The sequence below is a fragment of the Acomys russatus genome, chromosome 16, assembly GCF_903995435.1.
Source record: "Acomys russatus chromosome 16, mAcoRus1.1, whole genome shotgun sequence".
Lineage (NCBI taxonomy): Eukaryota > Metazoa > Chordata > Mammalia > Rodentia > Muridae > Acomys > Acomys russatus.
The window spans coordinates 43,050,370-43,066,906 of record NC_067152.1 but is presented as its reverse complement, the minus strand read 5'-3'; the positions used below and the strand labels follow the sequence as shown (position 1 = coordinate 43,066,906).

Here is a 16,537-nt window from a genome sequence, read left to right as displayed (position 1 = left end):
ACGGTTTGTCCCTATGTCTAAGTGACTGGCAACTTCGGCTGTGGCGGTCTCTGGGTTCCTTGAGCAGGCAGCTGAGGGCGCTGTGAGCCGTGCCTCGTGGAGGGACAGGTGGGGCTCCAGGACTACCAGCTCCATTTTCCCCTGGTGCAGCCTCTAACCTGCTTGGAGCTGTGGCCATGGGGACTGTGGTTTAATGGGTTCCTTTGCACCCCCTAGAGTCTGGCCCCCACAGGCTTTAGCGCAGAACTGAGAGTGGGCACAGACTCATAGCTTTTCTAACACCTCAGGGGCTGAGCCTTCACAGCTTGAGGAGGGACTAGGACACAAGCCTTAGCCCCGCCTACCCTGCTGCTGCTGCAGCCAATAAGAGCACACTTGGGAGGTAAACCCTCTTGTTACCAGGCAGAGTGTGGAAAGAGGTGGAGGCGGGAGACAAATGGAGAAAATTATATAAAATAAGACAAGGGTGGGCCAGGGACGATGAAAAGATTTGGGGGTGGGGTCCAGGGGCAGGGTAGCATCTACATCTCCTGGGCTTCTGGCTCCTTCTCCTCAACCCCGTTGGCCATGGCGCTGTTGCCCTCGTTGAGGCGTTTCACACGGTAGGCTTCAAAATGGATGCTGCTGGTAATGTCTTTGATGTTCTGCATGTGGGTCCTGCAGAGGACACGGCCAAGGCGGGGGTGATCACTTAGCCTGCCTGGGATCTCAGCCACCCGCCCCTCCCGGCCCTCAGAGCCAGCCCACGGGCTGTGGGTGTACACCCAGCAGCGTCAGGCCGAGTCCGCTCTCTGGTGACGAATCCCTTCTGTGGCCTGACATTGTAACCCGTATCTCCTCTTCTCTGTGGCTACTCAGGGATGGGGGACTGGGTACTAAAAACATAACGTGAAGAGGGTTCCAAGGTCCCCACCAGCGGGCAGGAATGAATGGGATATTTGTGCTCCAAGACATAAGTTCAGGCTGTGACCAGCAGGTGACCACACTCCCCAGAGCCATCCCTGAGCTGACTTTTGAAGTTTCTTTTTGCAGGTGGGAGCCAAAGCCTTAAAGCCTGCCAGGCAAGCTCTACCGCTGTCCGACAGTGCACACTTTCTCTCCTTTCTACTTTGGAAGGGGAAGTTGGAAAGATGAGCCCCAATGGTAAAGTTTCATTATATTTTTCTTTTGTTTGAGACATAGAGCCCAGGATGTGCCCTTAGCAGGTAGAGCTGAATGCAGCCGGGCTAGGCCACACGGAATGGAAACTCCGCCTCTCTTATCCTGGGAACCTCATAAGGTTAGAAAGAATTCTCATTTCTTCATTCAGGGTTGTTTTGCTTTGTTTTCACCTTTAGACAGAGGGCCTCAGAAGCGGTCCTGAGGACGCCACCCCCTCCCCCCAACAGGCCAGGAGGGGAGGGGCACTGCACACCCATCTGCCACCACCAAACCCCAGATCTGCTCTTCCCAAGGGGCTGACTCACCTGATGAGGAGATCCCGCAGGTAGGCAAATTCACAGTGAGTGGTATTCTCAACTACGGAGAACAGAAAGCAGCTCAGTGGCCGGTGGGCAGGAGCCCCTCTCCTCTCCCAAGCCAACAGCTTCCAGAGAGCCCCGCCCACAAATGGGCAGGGCGACTGACAGTTACTGATTTGAGTCACACCTCTAGTGTGTCTATGAGGGCGCATCCAGGGAGGTTCAGGAGAGGTTAGTCCCCACCCTGAGTGTGGGCAGTGTGGGTTTGCTGGCCAAATAAAAGGAGGAAGTGAGCTGAGTTCAGCATTTTCGTATCTCTGTTTCCTGACTGTGGATACAACGTGACTGCATCTTGTAGTGCCCATGACACTGCACCCTAAAACTGTGAGCCCCTCATTCCTTACGTTCTGGGCGAGGGTAAACTCTGTTGGCTTCTCTGACCCAGTTTCCCAATAAAAGGGTCAAACAGTTCAGCAGATATAAGGGCATTTGCCGCCGAGCCCAGCCACCTGGCCCTGATTCCTGGAACCACATGGTAGAAGGAGCAAACAGACTCTTAAAAGTTGCCTTTTTCCTACTGCATGCATGTTCTGGTGTGTATACGTCCTCTTCCTCCGATAAGTTAAGTTAATAAATGTAAAGAGAAATTTAAATGGGAAGAATGGCATGGCCAAGTGAGCCAATGGCGTGATCTGACCTTGTGAGGCTTTCAACTACACTGTCCTCAAGGAACAAAGTAGCTTTTTATTCTCCAGGCAGAACTCTAGCCAGCTTCCAAGGACAGCACATGGTGCATACCAAGAAGGAGCTAAGGATTTGGTCAGTTAGGAACACACGGGGTCCCTGGCAGGAGCTCCCACCACGTTCTGGTAAGTCCCAAGGATCCTCACAAGGATGCTGGATGTGGGAGGCACCTTTACAGGTTCCCAGAGGCTGCTGGCATCCTCAGCTGTGAACGAGTCATGTAACCTGGTTCATTTCTGGAGAATTCTTGCATTGAGTGCATGCAGTGCCCAAGTTGGCCACCAGAGGTCAGAAGAGACACGTCAATATCCAATGCCACTCCCAGATTAACCCCCCCCCCCCCAAATTTTCCTCTAAACCTTGCCTCGCATATTTGGGGAGAGACAGATAGAGGATGGACAAAGACAGGAAGGAGGGACTGCGGGAAAAGAAAAGTGAGGACCACTTTCAGCATCTACTGTTGAGGGGGATACCACAGGGAGCCACAGGCACTGAAAACACCCAGAGCATATTTAGGAACTATCCCCACAGCACCCTACATGGAAGGCACAGCAGAGAAAGGGAGGGGCTGGAAGGACAGACAGATCTCTTCGGTGCTCACCTTAGAAAGACTAGGTAACAATTCCTAACTCCAGGGATCCCAGGGCAAGGCTGCATGTGGAGCCCAAGTCACCTCCCAGTCCTGACTGTTCCTTCATCCTCTTCTCAGACCCTGTTTTCCCGCCCTCGCTCTCTCTCTCTCTTCTCAGACAGTGTCTCATGTAGTCCAAGCTGGCCCTGAAGTCACACCTCAAATGCTAAGATCACAGATTGGGACCAGCAGAGTACGGAGCTCAAGCTAATGCCATGTAAGCACTTGACCAACGGGACATGTCCCTGTAACTCAGTGGTTCTCAGCCTGTGGGTTGGGTCCCCTTTGTGGGCCAGATGACCCTTTCACAGGGGTCACACACCCGACAGCCTGCATCCCAGAGACTTATATTATGATCATAACAGTAGCAAAATTAGTTATGAGATAGCAACAAAAATAATTTTATGGTGTGTGTGTGGGGTCACCACAACTTGAGGAACTGTGTGTTAAGGGATCACAGCATTAGGGAAGTGAACCACTGCTCTAAGTCCCCTCTGCAAGGAGGATGAGCAAAGAAAGGGTTAAACAATCATCTACTCTTAGGAGGGGCCTGACTGGACCTCTATGCTCAGAGGCAGGAAACACTATCACAAACAGATCCTTAGAGCAACCGCTCCTCAGAGTTCCAGCAGGTCTGGTGTGGCATGGATGCCAACACAGGAGGATCTGATCATCCTGGGCTACAGAGTGAGACCTGTTTTGGTATCAAAATACCAAAAACCAAGAAGACAACTCTAACCATCAGAGACACACTCACGCTGCCTAGACCTTATGAAGGGTACACAGACCGGGGCCCCGGAGAATTGGGGACTCGCCCCAATTCAGAGCCTCAACTTTCTGCTCCTCTATGGGGGGGCCTTTCAACCACCCTAGTCACAAGGAACAGAGTGAGTTTTCATCTTCCAGGCAGCTCTGCCCTTTCTCATCCTTCATCCTTAAAGAGGGTGGAAGAGCAGGAAGAAAAGCCCTAGGACCATCCCACCTGGGGTGCTGACCCCAGAGCAGGCCAGGGTCCTAGCCCTCAGTACTTGGGGACAAAGTAATTAAGTTCAAGAAACTTGTGCACTTGGGGTGTCCAATGTCCTTACAAGAAGGGAAGAAATAGGGACCCACAGTGCACCCAGTGAAGGCCCAAGGCCAATTGCAGGTCACACTCTGCTGCAGCACAGCAGCCAGTACCTTCAATGGTGCCCCACTTGGTCTTTCTTCCCAGAATCCTCTTGCCGTTGACTTGATACTCATGGTCGCTGCCCACCACAGCAAACGGGATCATCTCCTGGAGAGGGGACGAGTGAGACGGTCACATGTGCTCAGCAGGACCAGTGCCACCTGACAGCATCCTGGGCCCCGGATCTGGAAGACTGCAGGCCTTGTCCCAAGAGGACCCAGGGTGGACGTATGTGTTCCCTTCCTTTCCCACTTTGGAGGATACGCTCCCGTGACCCAAAGCTGTCCCACCCCTGACCCTGACCCCCAGCACGTGACTGACCCACTCACCCGGAACTTCTCGTTCACCATTCGGTCCTCTGAATCCTCATCAAACTCCTTCTGGGGGTACACATCGATGCCATTGGACAGCAGGTCCGCAGTGATCTGGGAGGTATAGGGGTGTGGTCCCTGGATCAGGCTACCAGCCATCAGGTAGCTGAGCCATGAACCCCTACAAAGGCAGGCTCTGAGTGGCGCAACCTGAGCATGTCGTCTATCTTTTTTTTAAAGGTCCATTTTACTTTTGTTTTATGTATGCATGGGCTTTGCTTGCATGTATGTATGCATGGGCACCACACGCGTGCCTGGTGCCCATAGAGAGCTGCCATGTGAGTGCAGGGAATGGAACCTGGGTCCTCTGTAAGAGCAGCAAGTGCTCTTAAGCTGTGAGCAGGCTTCCCCAGCCCCTCCCCAGCCCATTTTGGAAACAAAGTCTCTGGCTCAGGATCACTTCAAAATGGATACATAACCAAGGATGACCTTGAACCCATGATCCTCCTGCCATTGCCTCCCAAATGCTGGTGCTATAGGTACGTGGGGTGCTGGTGGTCAAACCCCTGAGCCTTCTCTGTGGTCTGCTAGCGCTCTACCACCTGAGCTACCGACTCCTGCCCAGAATCTCCGGCTCTGCCACCTCTGTTATGAAGGCCCTCACCTGGCCTGAAGGGCCCTGAGGCCACTGTCCTGAGACTTTCCTCATGTTTTCTGTGCAGCTCATCGCTACTCCCTAAGTAACTCAGAGCTGCTGAGTCCTCTTTCCAAAAACCCTCTAAGGACTAGCAGCCCAGGATGTGCCTGCCTGGTTGAAAACTCCCCAGTTCAATGAGTTGCTGACAGCTGTCTTATCTGCCCAAGCAGATCCAAGCTTTTCACATCCTGGGGAGCGCCCCCCCCATCCCCCCACCTCTTCTCCAGCAGAGACACCCCTGACTACTCTTCCTTGTGCATGCTGGGAAAATTCCCAACACATGTCTTGGAATGGAGGCCCTGTAACCTCTGGATTGAACCGGATTCAGAGCCTCTCTTACAACCCCAGGCTAGTGCTCCCAAGGAGGTGCTGAGTGGCCTTGCACAGAAGAGGCCCAGGACCTGTCACCCATCCAGCAGGTGGCCTCCATGGCAGAGAAGGAGGAAGCCAGTGAAGCAGGCTGTCCTTTCTAGCTTTCTTTCCCACCAAATACAAGCCAGGAGTGCTGCCTCTGACAGTCTGGAGTCATTTGCTTCCAAGCCCCACTGAGACTGCTGGAAATGGGGGGGGGGGAATCCCCCAAGGCTGGACAGGTGCGATGAAAGGCTGAAGGCTAACTCGCCTTTCCTGTATCCCCGGAGCTGGATCGGCCCCTGCCAGGTCTGTAACATGTCTAGGCCGTCCTTGAGGGAGAGGGGCTGGGTGGAGGCCATGTGTCCTACCCTTTGTTTGAAGTAGACTCTTTCCTCCAGGGTGAGCGTGTCAGCCTTGGCGATAACTGGAACAATGTTGACCACCTTGCTTAGACGCTTCATGAATTCAATGTCCAGGGGCCTAAGCCTGAAATGGAACAGTGCAAGCAAGACTCAGCCAGCATAGGAGTCCCCCGCCTCAGGCCTCACAGTGGAGGCCATGTTGGCAGAGGGGCAAAGTTGGGCCTTAGAAGGGTGCAGGGGTGAACACTCCGCCCACTGAGCTGAGGCTGGGGAGTCGGTGTGAAGGTGGATCTAACACAAGATCTTCAGAGCACAACTGGCCCTGGACACTGTCCACCCAAAGAGTGACTTGGCTCACATCACTGTCACGCCTCTGAGTTTTCAATGTCGGGGAAGGAGAGGTGAGAGATGGTGCCAGAACTCTGGGCCCTGGTTCCCCAGGCAAGCTTGGCTCCAGAGAGCCAGGGTGTGACATGGGGAGTGGGGGGAGGTGGCCGCCCTGAGCCTGGGCATCATTTTCCCATTGGAACCACGTCTTCTTCATAGCAGTATTGTCATGCCCGGACAGCCTGTGGGAAGTGAAGCTACAGACAGGCAGAAGTCTGAGCAAAGATGGCCAGAAGCCACTGCTGTCCCCTGGGACTGAGCGCCTGGAAGAAGAAACTAGGCGAGGTGCCCAGCTAGGGCCCTAGCCCAGAGGGTCATCACTGGGGAAGCGCCCTTGGCTCTCCATGATAAAGCTACGTCAGTCTTGGCCTTGCCCGCGGCTGTGCTTGTAGCAGCTGCAGAACCCCGAATGAACCAGCCCCAAGTGAGGCCACAGGAGATGGTCACTGTTAGCAAGCCCAGACTCCTATATTTGGATTTCTCCAACCAGATCCCCAGTGAGTGACAGGGTGCGAGATGCAAGGTCCCCTCAAAGCCAGGAATGAGCCTGGAACAGCCCTGAGTGTACAGACTCCAGCAGCTGTGGCCAGGAGGCCCCACGCCTGGGAGACCTCCACTCTTAACGAGCCACCTCCAGCTGCTCCCTGAGACCCAGGACTGGCCTGTACCCTACATGAAGTCAGGACAAGCCACCAGGGAGAGGAACAAGACCTACGTACTGAGGACAGATGAGACTCACAGGAAGCCAAGAACCCTGGTCACTGAGACCATTGACAGTTCCCCTGTCCCAGGGGAGGGGGACTCAGCCTCCCAGGCCCCAAGAGCATCTTTGACAAGGACAAGAAATGGCTGAGGCAGAGAAGACAGAGGACATTGAGTGTTCTGTGTCTTATACAGCAATAATGCTCCTCAATGGCCCAGGAGGGTAAGAGCACCCCACAGGCATGGAGAAAGTCATGTGACCGCTAGGGGGTGGGCACAAGTACACACACACACACACACACACACACACACACACAGGCATGGAGAAAGTCATGTGACCGCTAGGGGGTGGGCACAAGTGTACGTACGTGTACACGTACACACACACACACACACACACACACACACACACACACACACACCCCACCCCACCCCCAGTGTCTGGACAGACAGAATCCTGCATGTATGAGAACTGGGGACTCCCACCATCAGGACGCAGGGCCCTGAATGGGACATACGAGTGGCCGGTGGCAGGGATGAAGTAGAGGCAGCAGTGGACGCGCGTGTCGGGGATGCGTTTCTTCCGGTTGATGTTGACCTCCTCCTGCAGGTACTTCTCATACTGATCATTGATGAATTTCATAATAGGCTGCCAGCTGCGCAGAGATCAGGCTTAGCCCAAGCCTAGGGGCCCTCCCTATGCCCATGCCCTCCCCAAGCTCACCCTCCCACACCACCGTGGCAGCCTAAGTCCCAGAAGCGGCTTGACCCCCCCAGCCTCTGATTTCATACAGGAATGAAATCACCTGGCTGGTGCAAAGATGAACTGGCTTATCTCAGAGTTCCTTCTGCTCACACTCCCCAGGCTGACCTTTGCCCTGGGGTGGGAGGGCACGATTCCCAGGAGACCCCATTTTGATCTAGAATGTCAGACCTTAGGGTTTGGAACGACCTTATCCGGGGGCCTGACCTCAAGCGGTATCCCCGGGGCCCCAAGAGCACGGTGAGTGAAGGTTCGCTGAGGCCGCCTACCAGTTCTCGTTGTTGATGTGGTCCCCGAAGCCTGGCGTGTCGATCACCGTCAGCTTCATCCGGACTCCCTTCTCCTCGATATCTACACAAATCACAGCACCCGAAGTCAAGGAGGGGGTCACCCAAGCCCTCAGGTTGCCTAGCCAGCCTGGGGTGTCCCAGGATGGGCTGTGAAGACAACTGAGGTGATGCCAAGGAGAAAGCCCCCTGTCAAGGACTGTGGCTGGTGCTGGCCATGAATTTCAGTACAGACCCCATTATTTGTGGGAGCTCAGCCTGGGAGGAATCCACACCATTCCTATGCAGTCTCAGTGTACCCAGAGGGTCATGGTGACTCCTCTAGTGGGATGCCCTGGACCCCAGCTTCGGCCCTACCTCCGCCCTGGACCCTAGCCTCAGCCCCCACCTCCGTGGCACTCTGGGAGAGGGGGCCCCCACACCCAGCCTCAGCCCCCCGCCTCCGTGGTGCTGACCGTGGGTAATAGACTTGATTTCAATCGTCTTGGGGATGCGCTCCTCTGAGGTGGGCTGCACCGACTTCCGGCTGATTTTGGACTTGAAGAGGGTGTTGATTAAGGTGGACTTCCCGAGGCCACTCTGCCCTGAGGAGAGAAGGGGAGGCCGGTTGGAAGGCTCTCCAAGAGTACAGTTCAGGGCTGCATCACACTACGACCTACACACAGCCCATTCAGGTCACACTGATTAGCCACCTACCAAGGCTTGGGGCATGAGCCTCACTCAGGCCTGGAGGCCAGTGTCACTGCACAGAAGGCTTACACATGCTTAGTGGGTCTCCTCACACAGGCAGCAAGCAGCCCCTCTGAGGAACCGCTGGTGGGTGTAGTCCCTCCTCCCAGCACAGGCACCCGACTGCGGCTTGTCACACGATTCTCCCTCAAGTGAGGGCTACCTTTCCACTTTACAGTAGGGACCTGCTTAGGTGCCAGGGCTCACACTGGTCCCCTGAACGGGCCTGGAGTGGCAAGATGGGCATGTGGATGGCGGAGAGGGCCTGTAACACTCACCAACCACCATGATGTTGAACTCAAAGCCCTGTTTCATAGCTTTCCTACGCATCTGCTCCAGGATAGAGTCAATCCCCACATAGCCGAAGTCCACGGGGGCCTTCTCGTTCCGTGACACGGGTGCTTGCTTGAGCATGGCATCTCTAGGGTTGTCGGCCATGTCGCCAACACAGCTGGGAGCCACCTCGGAGCCTGGGGAGAAAGAAATGGTGGCATGAGAACGGGATTCGCAGCAGCCTGTGCACTCTCAGATGAGGAAACCGAGGCGTCAGAGGTCAGTCAGTGGCTTGCCCAGGAAACTCCTGCGGAACATCTCAGGCCTGAAATCTCCTGCACGGTACCAGCCAGCAGGGTCACACCCCTTAGCCACCTGCCTCTCAGGGCTGTCTCTGCCAGCTTTGCCAGCTGGGTAGGTGGCGAGCACTTTGTTCCATCTTCACTTAGCCCCAAGTCCTGAGGCCTGGAGTGAGCCTGACCTCTGCTCAGAGAGCCTGCAGTGGCTGCAGCACCCAGAGCCTTTCACGGTCCATCAGGTGACCACAAGCAGCTCACCGATCTCTCCATCTGACCCATCTTCACTAGGAGTGTCACTAGGAGTGTCTCTTGTCCCAGGCACCCCACCCATTCTGTCCTGAGGCAGGAAGAAGAGCTGTGTGGACACCAAGTGCCCCTCACCCTCAGGCAGAGGCCAGATTTGGTTTGTAGGTCTGTGGATAGGCTAGGGGTTAAACTTGAAAGCCTCAGCTTCCTTAAGTAGGTCAGAGGTAGCACCTCCTCTTATGGCTACCTGAGTGCAGGGTCGGAGCCCAGGCCTGGGGAATGCTTCACACCGAGACCCTAATCCTAATTGCGCTCACCCTGCAGGGGTGTGTGCAAGGTAGGCTCCACCCTGCTCTGGTTGGACAGGATGCTTAGAGTATACCTAAGTGCTATGCTGAGACAGTCGTCAGCGGCGCCGAAACCCAGGTGGCCGTGGGGCCGCAGAGGCATACGTGTGCACTGAAAAGCCTTAAAGACACCTCTTCCGACCTATGTGGAAAATGTTAGTACTCTCAACTTAGGACCCCATGATGGCCCAGCCCCCCAAACATGGCCAACAGAGAGGGGACAGCTGCTCCCAAGCATCCTTTCCCTTGTCCTGGTTTTCCCATGCTCTGTCCCTGGTGCACCCTAACCTCAGAGAAGGGGACTCAATGCATCCCCATGCCGTCTCCTCCCTCAGAAAGGAAGGGAACCAACCAAAGGAGTCTGCTGGGGCCATGAGCTCAGGAGGCACACCCAGTCCCCATACCACCTCCCAGCAGAGCTACCTTCCCAAGTAAGCAGGAGGGCCAGGAAGCAAGAAGACGGGCCTGTTTTGCAGGGACTTTTGCAGGTTCCAGTTAAACTGTCCCTCCACTTCCGGGAAAACACTAAACTCAAGCTGACCCATGCCCTACATCCTGAGCCAGCTCAACCCTGGCCGCTCCTGGTGTGGCTTCTCTCCCCGCTGTACAGGCATAGCTGGACACTGCACTTTCTCCAGGCTTGAGTGGCGGAAGAAATGGCTTGCAAAGCCAGCTTCAGGAAGGAGGTGTAGAGACCACCCCCCATCCCCCAAACACAGGCATACTGGATCAGTCACTTCCTGTTTCTCTGCCTCCACAGGGTGCAGTCACCTCTACTTCTGGCACTAGGGGAGCAACTAAACAAAAAAAATGCTTGTAAACACACCAGGGGTCCACACATCCCCAAACAATGACGCAGACAGGTCTCAGGGGCCAGTGCCTCCCATCAGGAGCATCCCCTGCACCTCTGGGACAGCTGGTTATGGACAGCCTCTCCACAAGGCTTCAAGAGTGTCAGCTCTCCGCTCAGAAATAGTCCCCTGGGTTTCTAGCATCTTTAAATAAACAAAGACGAGCAACATCTGGCCCTAGAACCTGTGGCTTTGCCCCCCCACCCCCACTTCCTGGAGAATGACAAGGGGCCCTCCCTGCCTTACAGGGTAGTGGTTCAGGCCTCGCTCATGTGATTGAAAATTGCTTCCATCTGTATGAGTCTGAGACCCACTCTGCCCTACCCCCACCTCTCTGCTGAGCAGTGAAAGGAGTGAGGGCTGTCCCCCAACTCCCTCTAATCACCCCCAGTCAAGGAAGGCTTGCCTCCTTGCCAGGCGGCCTCCTACACGCATGAAGGTTCACAGCAGAAGCTGAAACCAAACTAAACATCCAGCCTGCCAGGGGCCCTGCTTGAGAAATAATAAGAACACAGTGGAGCCCCAGACGTTGCAGGGGCTCTGGATGTTTCTGGCACACCCCTGTGACCCTCCCCATCCACCTGTCTGCCTGGCTGGGAGGTAGAGCCTCCACCCAGAGCTGTCTGGGATCACAAGGGGCCATCAGATCCCCTCTGGGGCAGGAGTTAGAGGAAGCTGTGGGTGCTGAACTCAGGACCTCTGGACAAGTAGTACACGCTCTTAACCGCCGAGCCGTCTCCCCAGCTCAGGCACCTTGAGCCTTTTACCCATTTGTCTGTCCGTAGGCATCTGGGGGATTGTGTCTGGCCGGTGGGAACATGGGTATGGAGGCTCTCTTGCGAGCCCAGGCTAGCCCTCCCTTCCCTTTCCCCCTTGGTCCCTCCTCTTACACAGTCTGGCTTCACATTCAGTGACTCCCCTGCCTCAGCCTCCTGAGTACTGGGGTTTTAGGCACATACCATAATGCCCAGCGAGCCCTTGCTTTCAGTGATTGTCAACATACTCCCAGATGTGAGCGGTTACAAGCTATTTTTATTTTTGAGGAACCAGCAAAGCACATCCGTATGTGACTTCCAAGCACTGGAGACGGGGCTGGTTCAGGAAGAACGCACTGTAAGAATCGATTTTAATATCAGTTTCGAACACCTACATGTCCCTGACAAGTGCGCCTGGAGCTCCCACTTTTTGGAGGGGACTCGAGGTCTACCCAGCAGTTCTTTTCTGAAACACCACTGGATGGTGAGACAAAAAAGTGGCAAGACCTTTACTGAGCTTCTCCCTCCTGGGACACTTGGTTACAGACAGTGAATTAACTCTGCGCTCCGACACCTGCCTATCGATCCAGAGTGGGCTCCCTGCTCGGCAGCATGCTCAGCTCCTAGCCCAGCTAGAAGCAGAAATGAGCTACCCAAGACATAGCTAAACACCAGCCAAGTGTGAAGTCACCTGCCACCAAACCTAATGAGCTGAGGCCATCTCTGGGACTCACATGGTAGAGAAACGACTGTCCCAAGTTACCTTCTGACCTCTACGTGAGTGCTGTGGAATGGGTACGTGCACATACAGACACACACACACACACACACACACACACACACACACACACACACAGACAGCGACAGAGTGCTAACATGTTCACAGAGGCACTCATGAACAGTGGTGGTGTGGTAGGCACTGAGGGAACACGGCTTGCCCGTAAGAAGGAATGAAGTTATGGACATGATAGAATGGGAGTGAGCCTTGAAAATGCTACCACAAGCTACAGAATCAGGCACTCTAGGCCATGAAGGAAACACTCAGAAGAGGTGAATCCACAGGGGTGGTGGGAGGAGAAGCAATGGACACATGGCTCATGTTTCATGACTGAAGTGAGGAGGTGAGGGAGGAGGGTGGGCACCAGGCAGGTGTTTACAGCACAGAGAGTCCAGCCAGGCCACCTGCTGGTACGCAGCTAAGGATGCCTGAGCACCAGACGTTGACCCTCAAGCTGAGGCTCTCCTGCAGATGCTAACAGGCTGCCGCCGCCCTGCCAAGGGTGTTTCTGAGGGGTGGCACGTAGCTGAAACTACCTTTGATAGACCAACAGTCTCCCTGTGGGTCCCCTACTGTGCACACAGGCCCCTCCGCTACTCCCTCCTACCCCCTGGCACCTGCTGAGATCCCCGCCTTTTCTCCAGTTGCTGGTGGGTCCAACTGGGCCCTGAGCTGCCACCACACCACACGCAGACTTAACCGTTAAGTAGCAGATTCTTCCCCGACCCCAGGGCCTGCCAGAGATGACACACTTATCACGGGCCACACTTTGGAAGGGGCTGCCAAAGAGGATGGGACTAAGACTGACCTTGACCTGTTTGGCCATGAGAAGGCAGGCTCAGACAGGCCACCAACACCCATAGACAGAGGGACACCCATCAGGCTTCCCCCTTCCCTACTGGCCTCATGGTCAGTATTCCAGGACTGTCCACCCAACCTTTCCTAACTGAACTTTGCCTCCATAGCCAAATGTAAAAGCAACTCCGCTGGGCAGGGGACATCCCTGAGGTACCATGGGACAGCCGCACTCTTGACCCCCCGGAACCAAGTCACGCCCAGTTCCTAAAAGGCAACACCTTCACACTGTTGTCCTCACACACCTTGCTCAAGCCCCACCATGGGCAGCCTAGCAGAAAGCGGAGCCTCCCAATCTCTGGGCGGTGGCCAGGTCCTGGGGGTCCACTCGGGTACCAAGACCCCGTCTGCTAGGCCTCTGTCCTCAGAAGGATCTGCATCTATAGCCAGCACGTCAGGATTAGCCCTGGATTTGTAGTGTGTGAGCACCCCAGAAGGTATCATACCCCGTCTGGGACAATTCAGCCTCTGGGGCAGGGGACTTGGTGTTGGGGGCTTGAGCCCAGGCCATCTCTGGGCCCCAGGGACTGAAGGCAGAGGCCAAGGTTGCCAGGATCTCCCACACAGTTGTCTGGACAGGTGACTGGCCCTTCCTAGGTTCTTGGGGGCAGTATCACTTTAATTCAGTACAGTCTGAGATGAGCACTCCGAGGGCAAAAGGTACCAGACGTGTTCACCACCAGCTAAGGGGCCTCAAGCAGGGGTACTGACTCCAGGGCTCCCCTGGCACATGAGAGGCCACACGTCTAGAGCAGGGAGGCCAGGCCAGAACTCTCCACTGGACCCATACCCAGAGCAGACATCGAAGTGCGAAACTCCACTCCAAGAGGGCCTGAGAGGAACTCAGGAGGCTTCAGAGGCTCAGCGGTGACTCCCTGCACCAGGCACGCAGGAGCAGGCAGAGAGAGCAAGCTTGGAAAATAAAGGTGAAGAAAAACAAAAATAGAAGAGCCACACGGTGCAAACCTGACACATGCAGAGGCGGGGGACTTTGGAGCAGGAATTGCCTGGGAGAGATAGCTCCAGGAATGGCCGACAGTGACTCCTGTGTCCTCAGTGACCAGAACCACGACACTGAGTCATTCTGAAAACACATATCAGGAACTCTGTAGTAAGAAACTAACAAGTAAAGCTGGGTGCGGTGGTGGCGCACGCCTTTAATCCCAGCACTCAGGAGGCAGAGGCAGGTGGATTGCTGTGAGTTCGAGGCCAGCCTGGTCTACAAAGTGAGTCCAGGTCAGCCAAGGCTACACAGAGAAACCCTGTCTCAAAAAACAAAAAACAAAAAACAAAACAAAACAAAAAACAAACAAAAACAAAAAAGAAAGGAAAAGAAACTAACAAGTAAGTGAAGGGACAGGCTTGGGCAGGTGGATAGAGCAAGCTTTCCTAGTAAAGACAGCCAGATGGAGCCGCAACAAACCCCACAGGAAGGCAGCTCGGTCTGACTCCTGGTGCAGGAATGCTATGTCACAAAAAGTGAGGACCAGGGACTGGGAGATGGCTCAGCAGGCAAGAGCCATTGCTATGGAATTATGAAGACCCGAGTTCGAATCCCCAGTACTCATGTAAAAACCAAGGGTGACTCTATGGAGACAGGGGCATGCCAGAAACTAGATGACCAGCCTGCCTCGCTGCACCGACAGACCTTCAGTGAGAGGTCCTGTCACCAAAAAAATGGTGATTGAGGAAGATGCTGACATACTTGTCCGGTTTCCACATGCGTGCAAATCTGCGCATGCGTGCACATATGCATGGGCACGTGCACACAACACACAGACACTGACACTTTGGGAGACGCGAAAATAAATACTCAGGGTCATAGACCCAACTAAAGAAATAAACTGGAAGCCTCAAGTGCTGACGCATGTCTGTAAAACCAGATGCAGAGTCAGGAGAATGGACGGGCCAAGGCTACCTTGGGCTATATAGCGAGTTCAAAGCCAGCCCAAGCCACATAATGAGGCAGTGTCTCAAGAAGACAGAGGGCGAGCATATGCTAGCTTCGCATACCTAAGGCCTGGGCTATATTCTCAGCAGTGGGTGGGGGTGGCTCTGTTAGGACGGACTTGGCTGAGTAACCCCAGGGTTAACTGAGGTAACTCACAGTCCCCTGTGAGTTTTATAAATATACACACACGTGGACACACACACGCACACATGTGGAAGCACACACACACGCACACATACACGCTTATGCGCACACACGTGCACGCGCGCGCACACACACAAACACACACACACACACACACACACACACACACACACACACACGGTCTTTCCCCATCTTCTCACCACTGCATTCACTGTGCCCTGTCCCTACTGACTCACTGGAACACTCTGCACTCCTCATAAATGTCACAAGAGCCTTCCTGTCCTGTTTCAAGGGTGGAAACACTGCATATAAATGACCAAATTTTGCAAATTCATGTGCCTGGTTTCAAAGGCCTAATTTTTTAAAGTGCACATGGCTCATCTAATTTGATAAGTAAGTCAAATCGAATTACACTTCACACTTTGTTTGGGGCAGGAAGTGTCTCCTTGGAGCCTGGTTAAGAGCATGGACACCAGAAATTTGAAACTTCTCCTGCCTGCCCCGCCACCCCCTACCCCTTATCCCCCTTGGAAACACAACACAACGACTTGGCCTTGGTTTTGGCCTCTGCAGAAAAGGATTTGCAAAGGGAGAGCTCCCCACCTCTCCCAGCTGGAGTGCCTTCCCCAGTCCAAGTTGCAAGACAGGACTTAACACCGCCCTGATGTGGTTTCCGCAAGCTGCTCTCTGCCTGCCGGGAGATGCCCATGACCTCGTGTCCAGTAAAGGCCTGGCGGGGGGGGGGGGGGACAGAGAAGCTTGAGACCCCATCCCATCCACTCTTCCTTCCTTCCATGAGGGCAAGGTTGGGGAAGAGTGAGAGGCAGGAGCCCTAGGCATCCCAAAGATGGGAGTAGGGTCCCCCCCACCCCTACTCCCCACTTTGGCTGCTCGCCAAGCTCCCCTCCCCCAACCTCCCCTCTATTGTGGGGAGGACTCTCAAGGAGCCCTGTATTTCTGCCAATGTGGTTTCAATTGGCCCCAATCCACAGAGGCGAACTTGGACCGAGTCCATGGCCGCTCCCCCCGCGCCCCCCAGTTCCCCCCTCCGAGGAGGCCTCTTCTGTTCTTCATTTGCAGCTAGCAGTTTCTCACTAGGCTGGGCCTATTGAGACATCAATCTTTGCTCAGGGCAGGCTCCAACCTGTGAGCTCTCCTCATTCATTTCTTCAAAAGCCACTGCAGACTTCCAACAGCACACCAAGGGCCCTGCCGAGCTCTCCAAATCCCTGGGTCATGCCTTTAAATAGGGTTGAGGGCTCTACAGGTTGCCTTTCTTGTTCCCATCCCTGGAGTAGTCTGTTACATGGGAGCAACAGGGAAGGCAGCCCTGACTCTGTGTACCCTAGGAATCTCCAACAGCAACAGCGGCACCCAAAGATCCAGCCCTATCCAGGACCTCATTGAAATGCCCCCATGGCTGCCCGGCCACAGATACCCTTT

At 54.7% G+C, this 16,537-nt stretch overlaps 1 protein-coding gene across 1 annotated transcript in view; it reads right to left on the bottom strand.

Annotated features, from left to right (window-relative positions):
• Positions 1 to 470: 470 nt before the first annotated feature.
• Septin9 (septin 9) overlaps positions 471 to 16,537 on the bottom strand; it is a 164,530-nt gene continuing 148,463 nt past the window's right edge. Inside the window, exons 4-12 of the mRNA XM_051159121.1 lie at positions 8,874 to 9,065; positions 8,322 to 8,450; positions 7,849 to 7,930; positions 7,335 to 7,472; positions 5,734 to 5,851; positions 4,333 to 4,428; positions 4,015 to 4,111; positions 1,467 to 1,518; positions 471 to 657 (exon numbers count right to left, since the gene is read on the bottom strand). Coding sequence (XP_051015078.1) covers positions 522 to 657; positions 1,467 to 1,518; positions 4,015 to 4,111; positions 4,333 to 4,428; positions 5,734 to 5,851; positions 7,335 to 7,472; positions 7,849 to 7,930; positions 8,322 to 8,450; positions 8,874 to 9,065 — 1,040 coding nt within the window. The 3' untranslated portion in view covers positions 471 to 521. The remainder of the gene's footprint in view (positions 658 to 1,466; positions 1,519 to 4,014; positions 4,112 to 4,332; positions 4,429 to 5,733; positions 5,852 to 7,334; positions 7,473 to 7,848; positions 7,931 to 8,321; positions 8,451 to 8,873; positions 9,066 to 16,537) is intronic.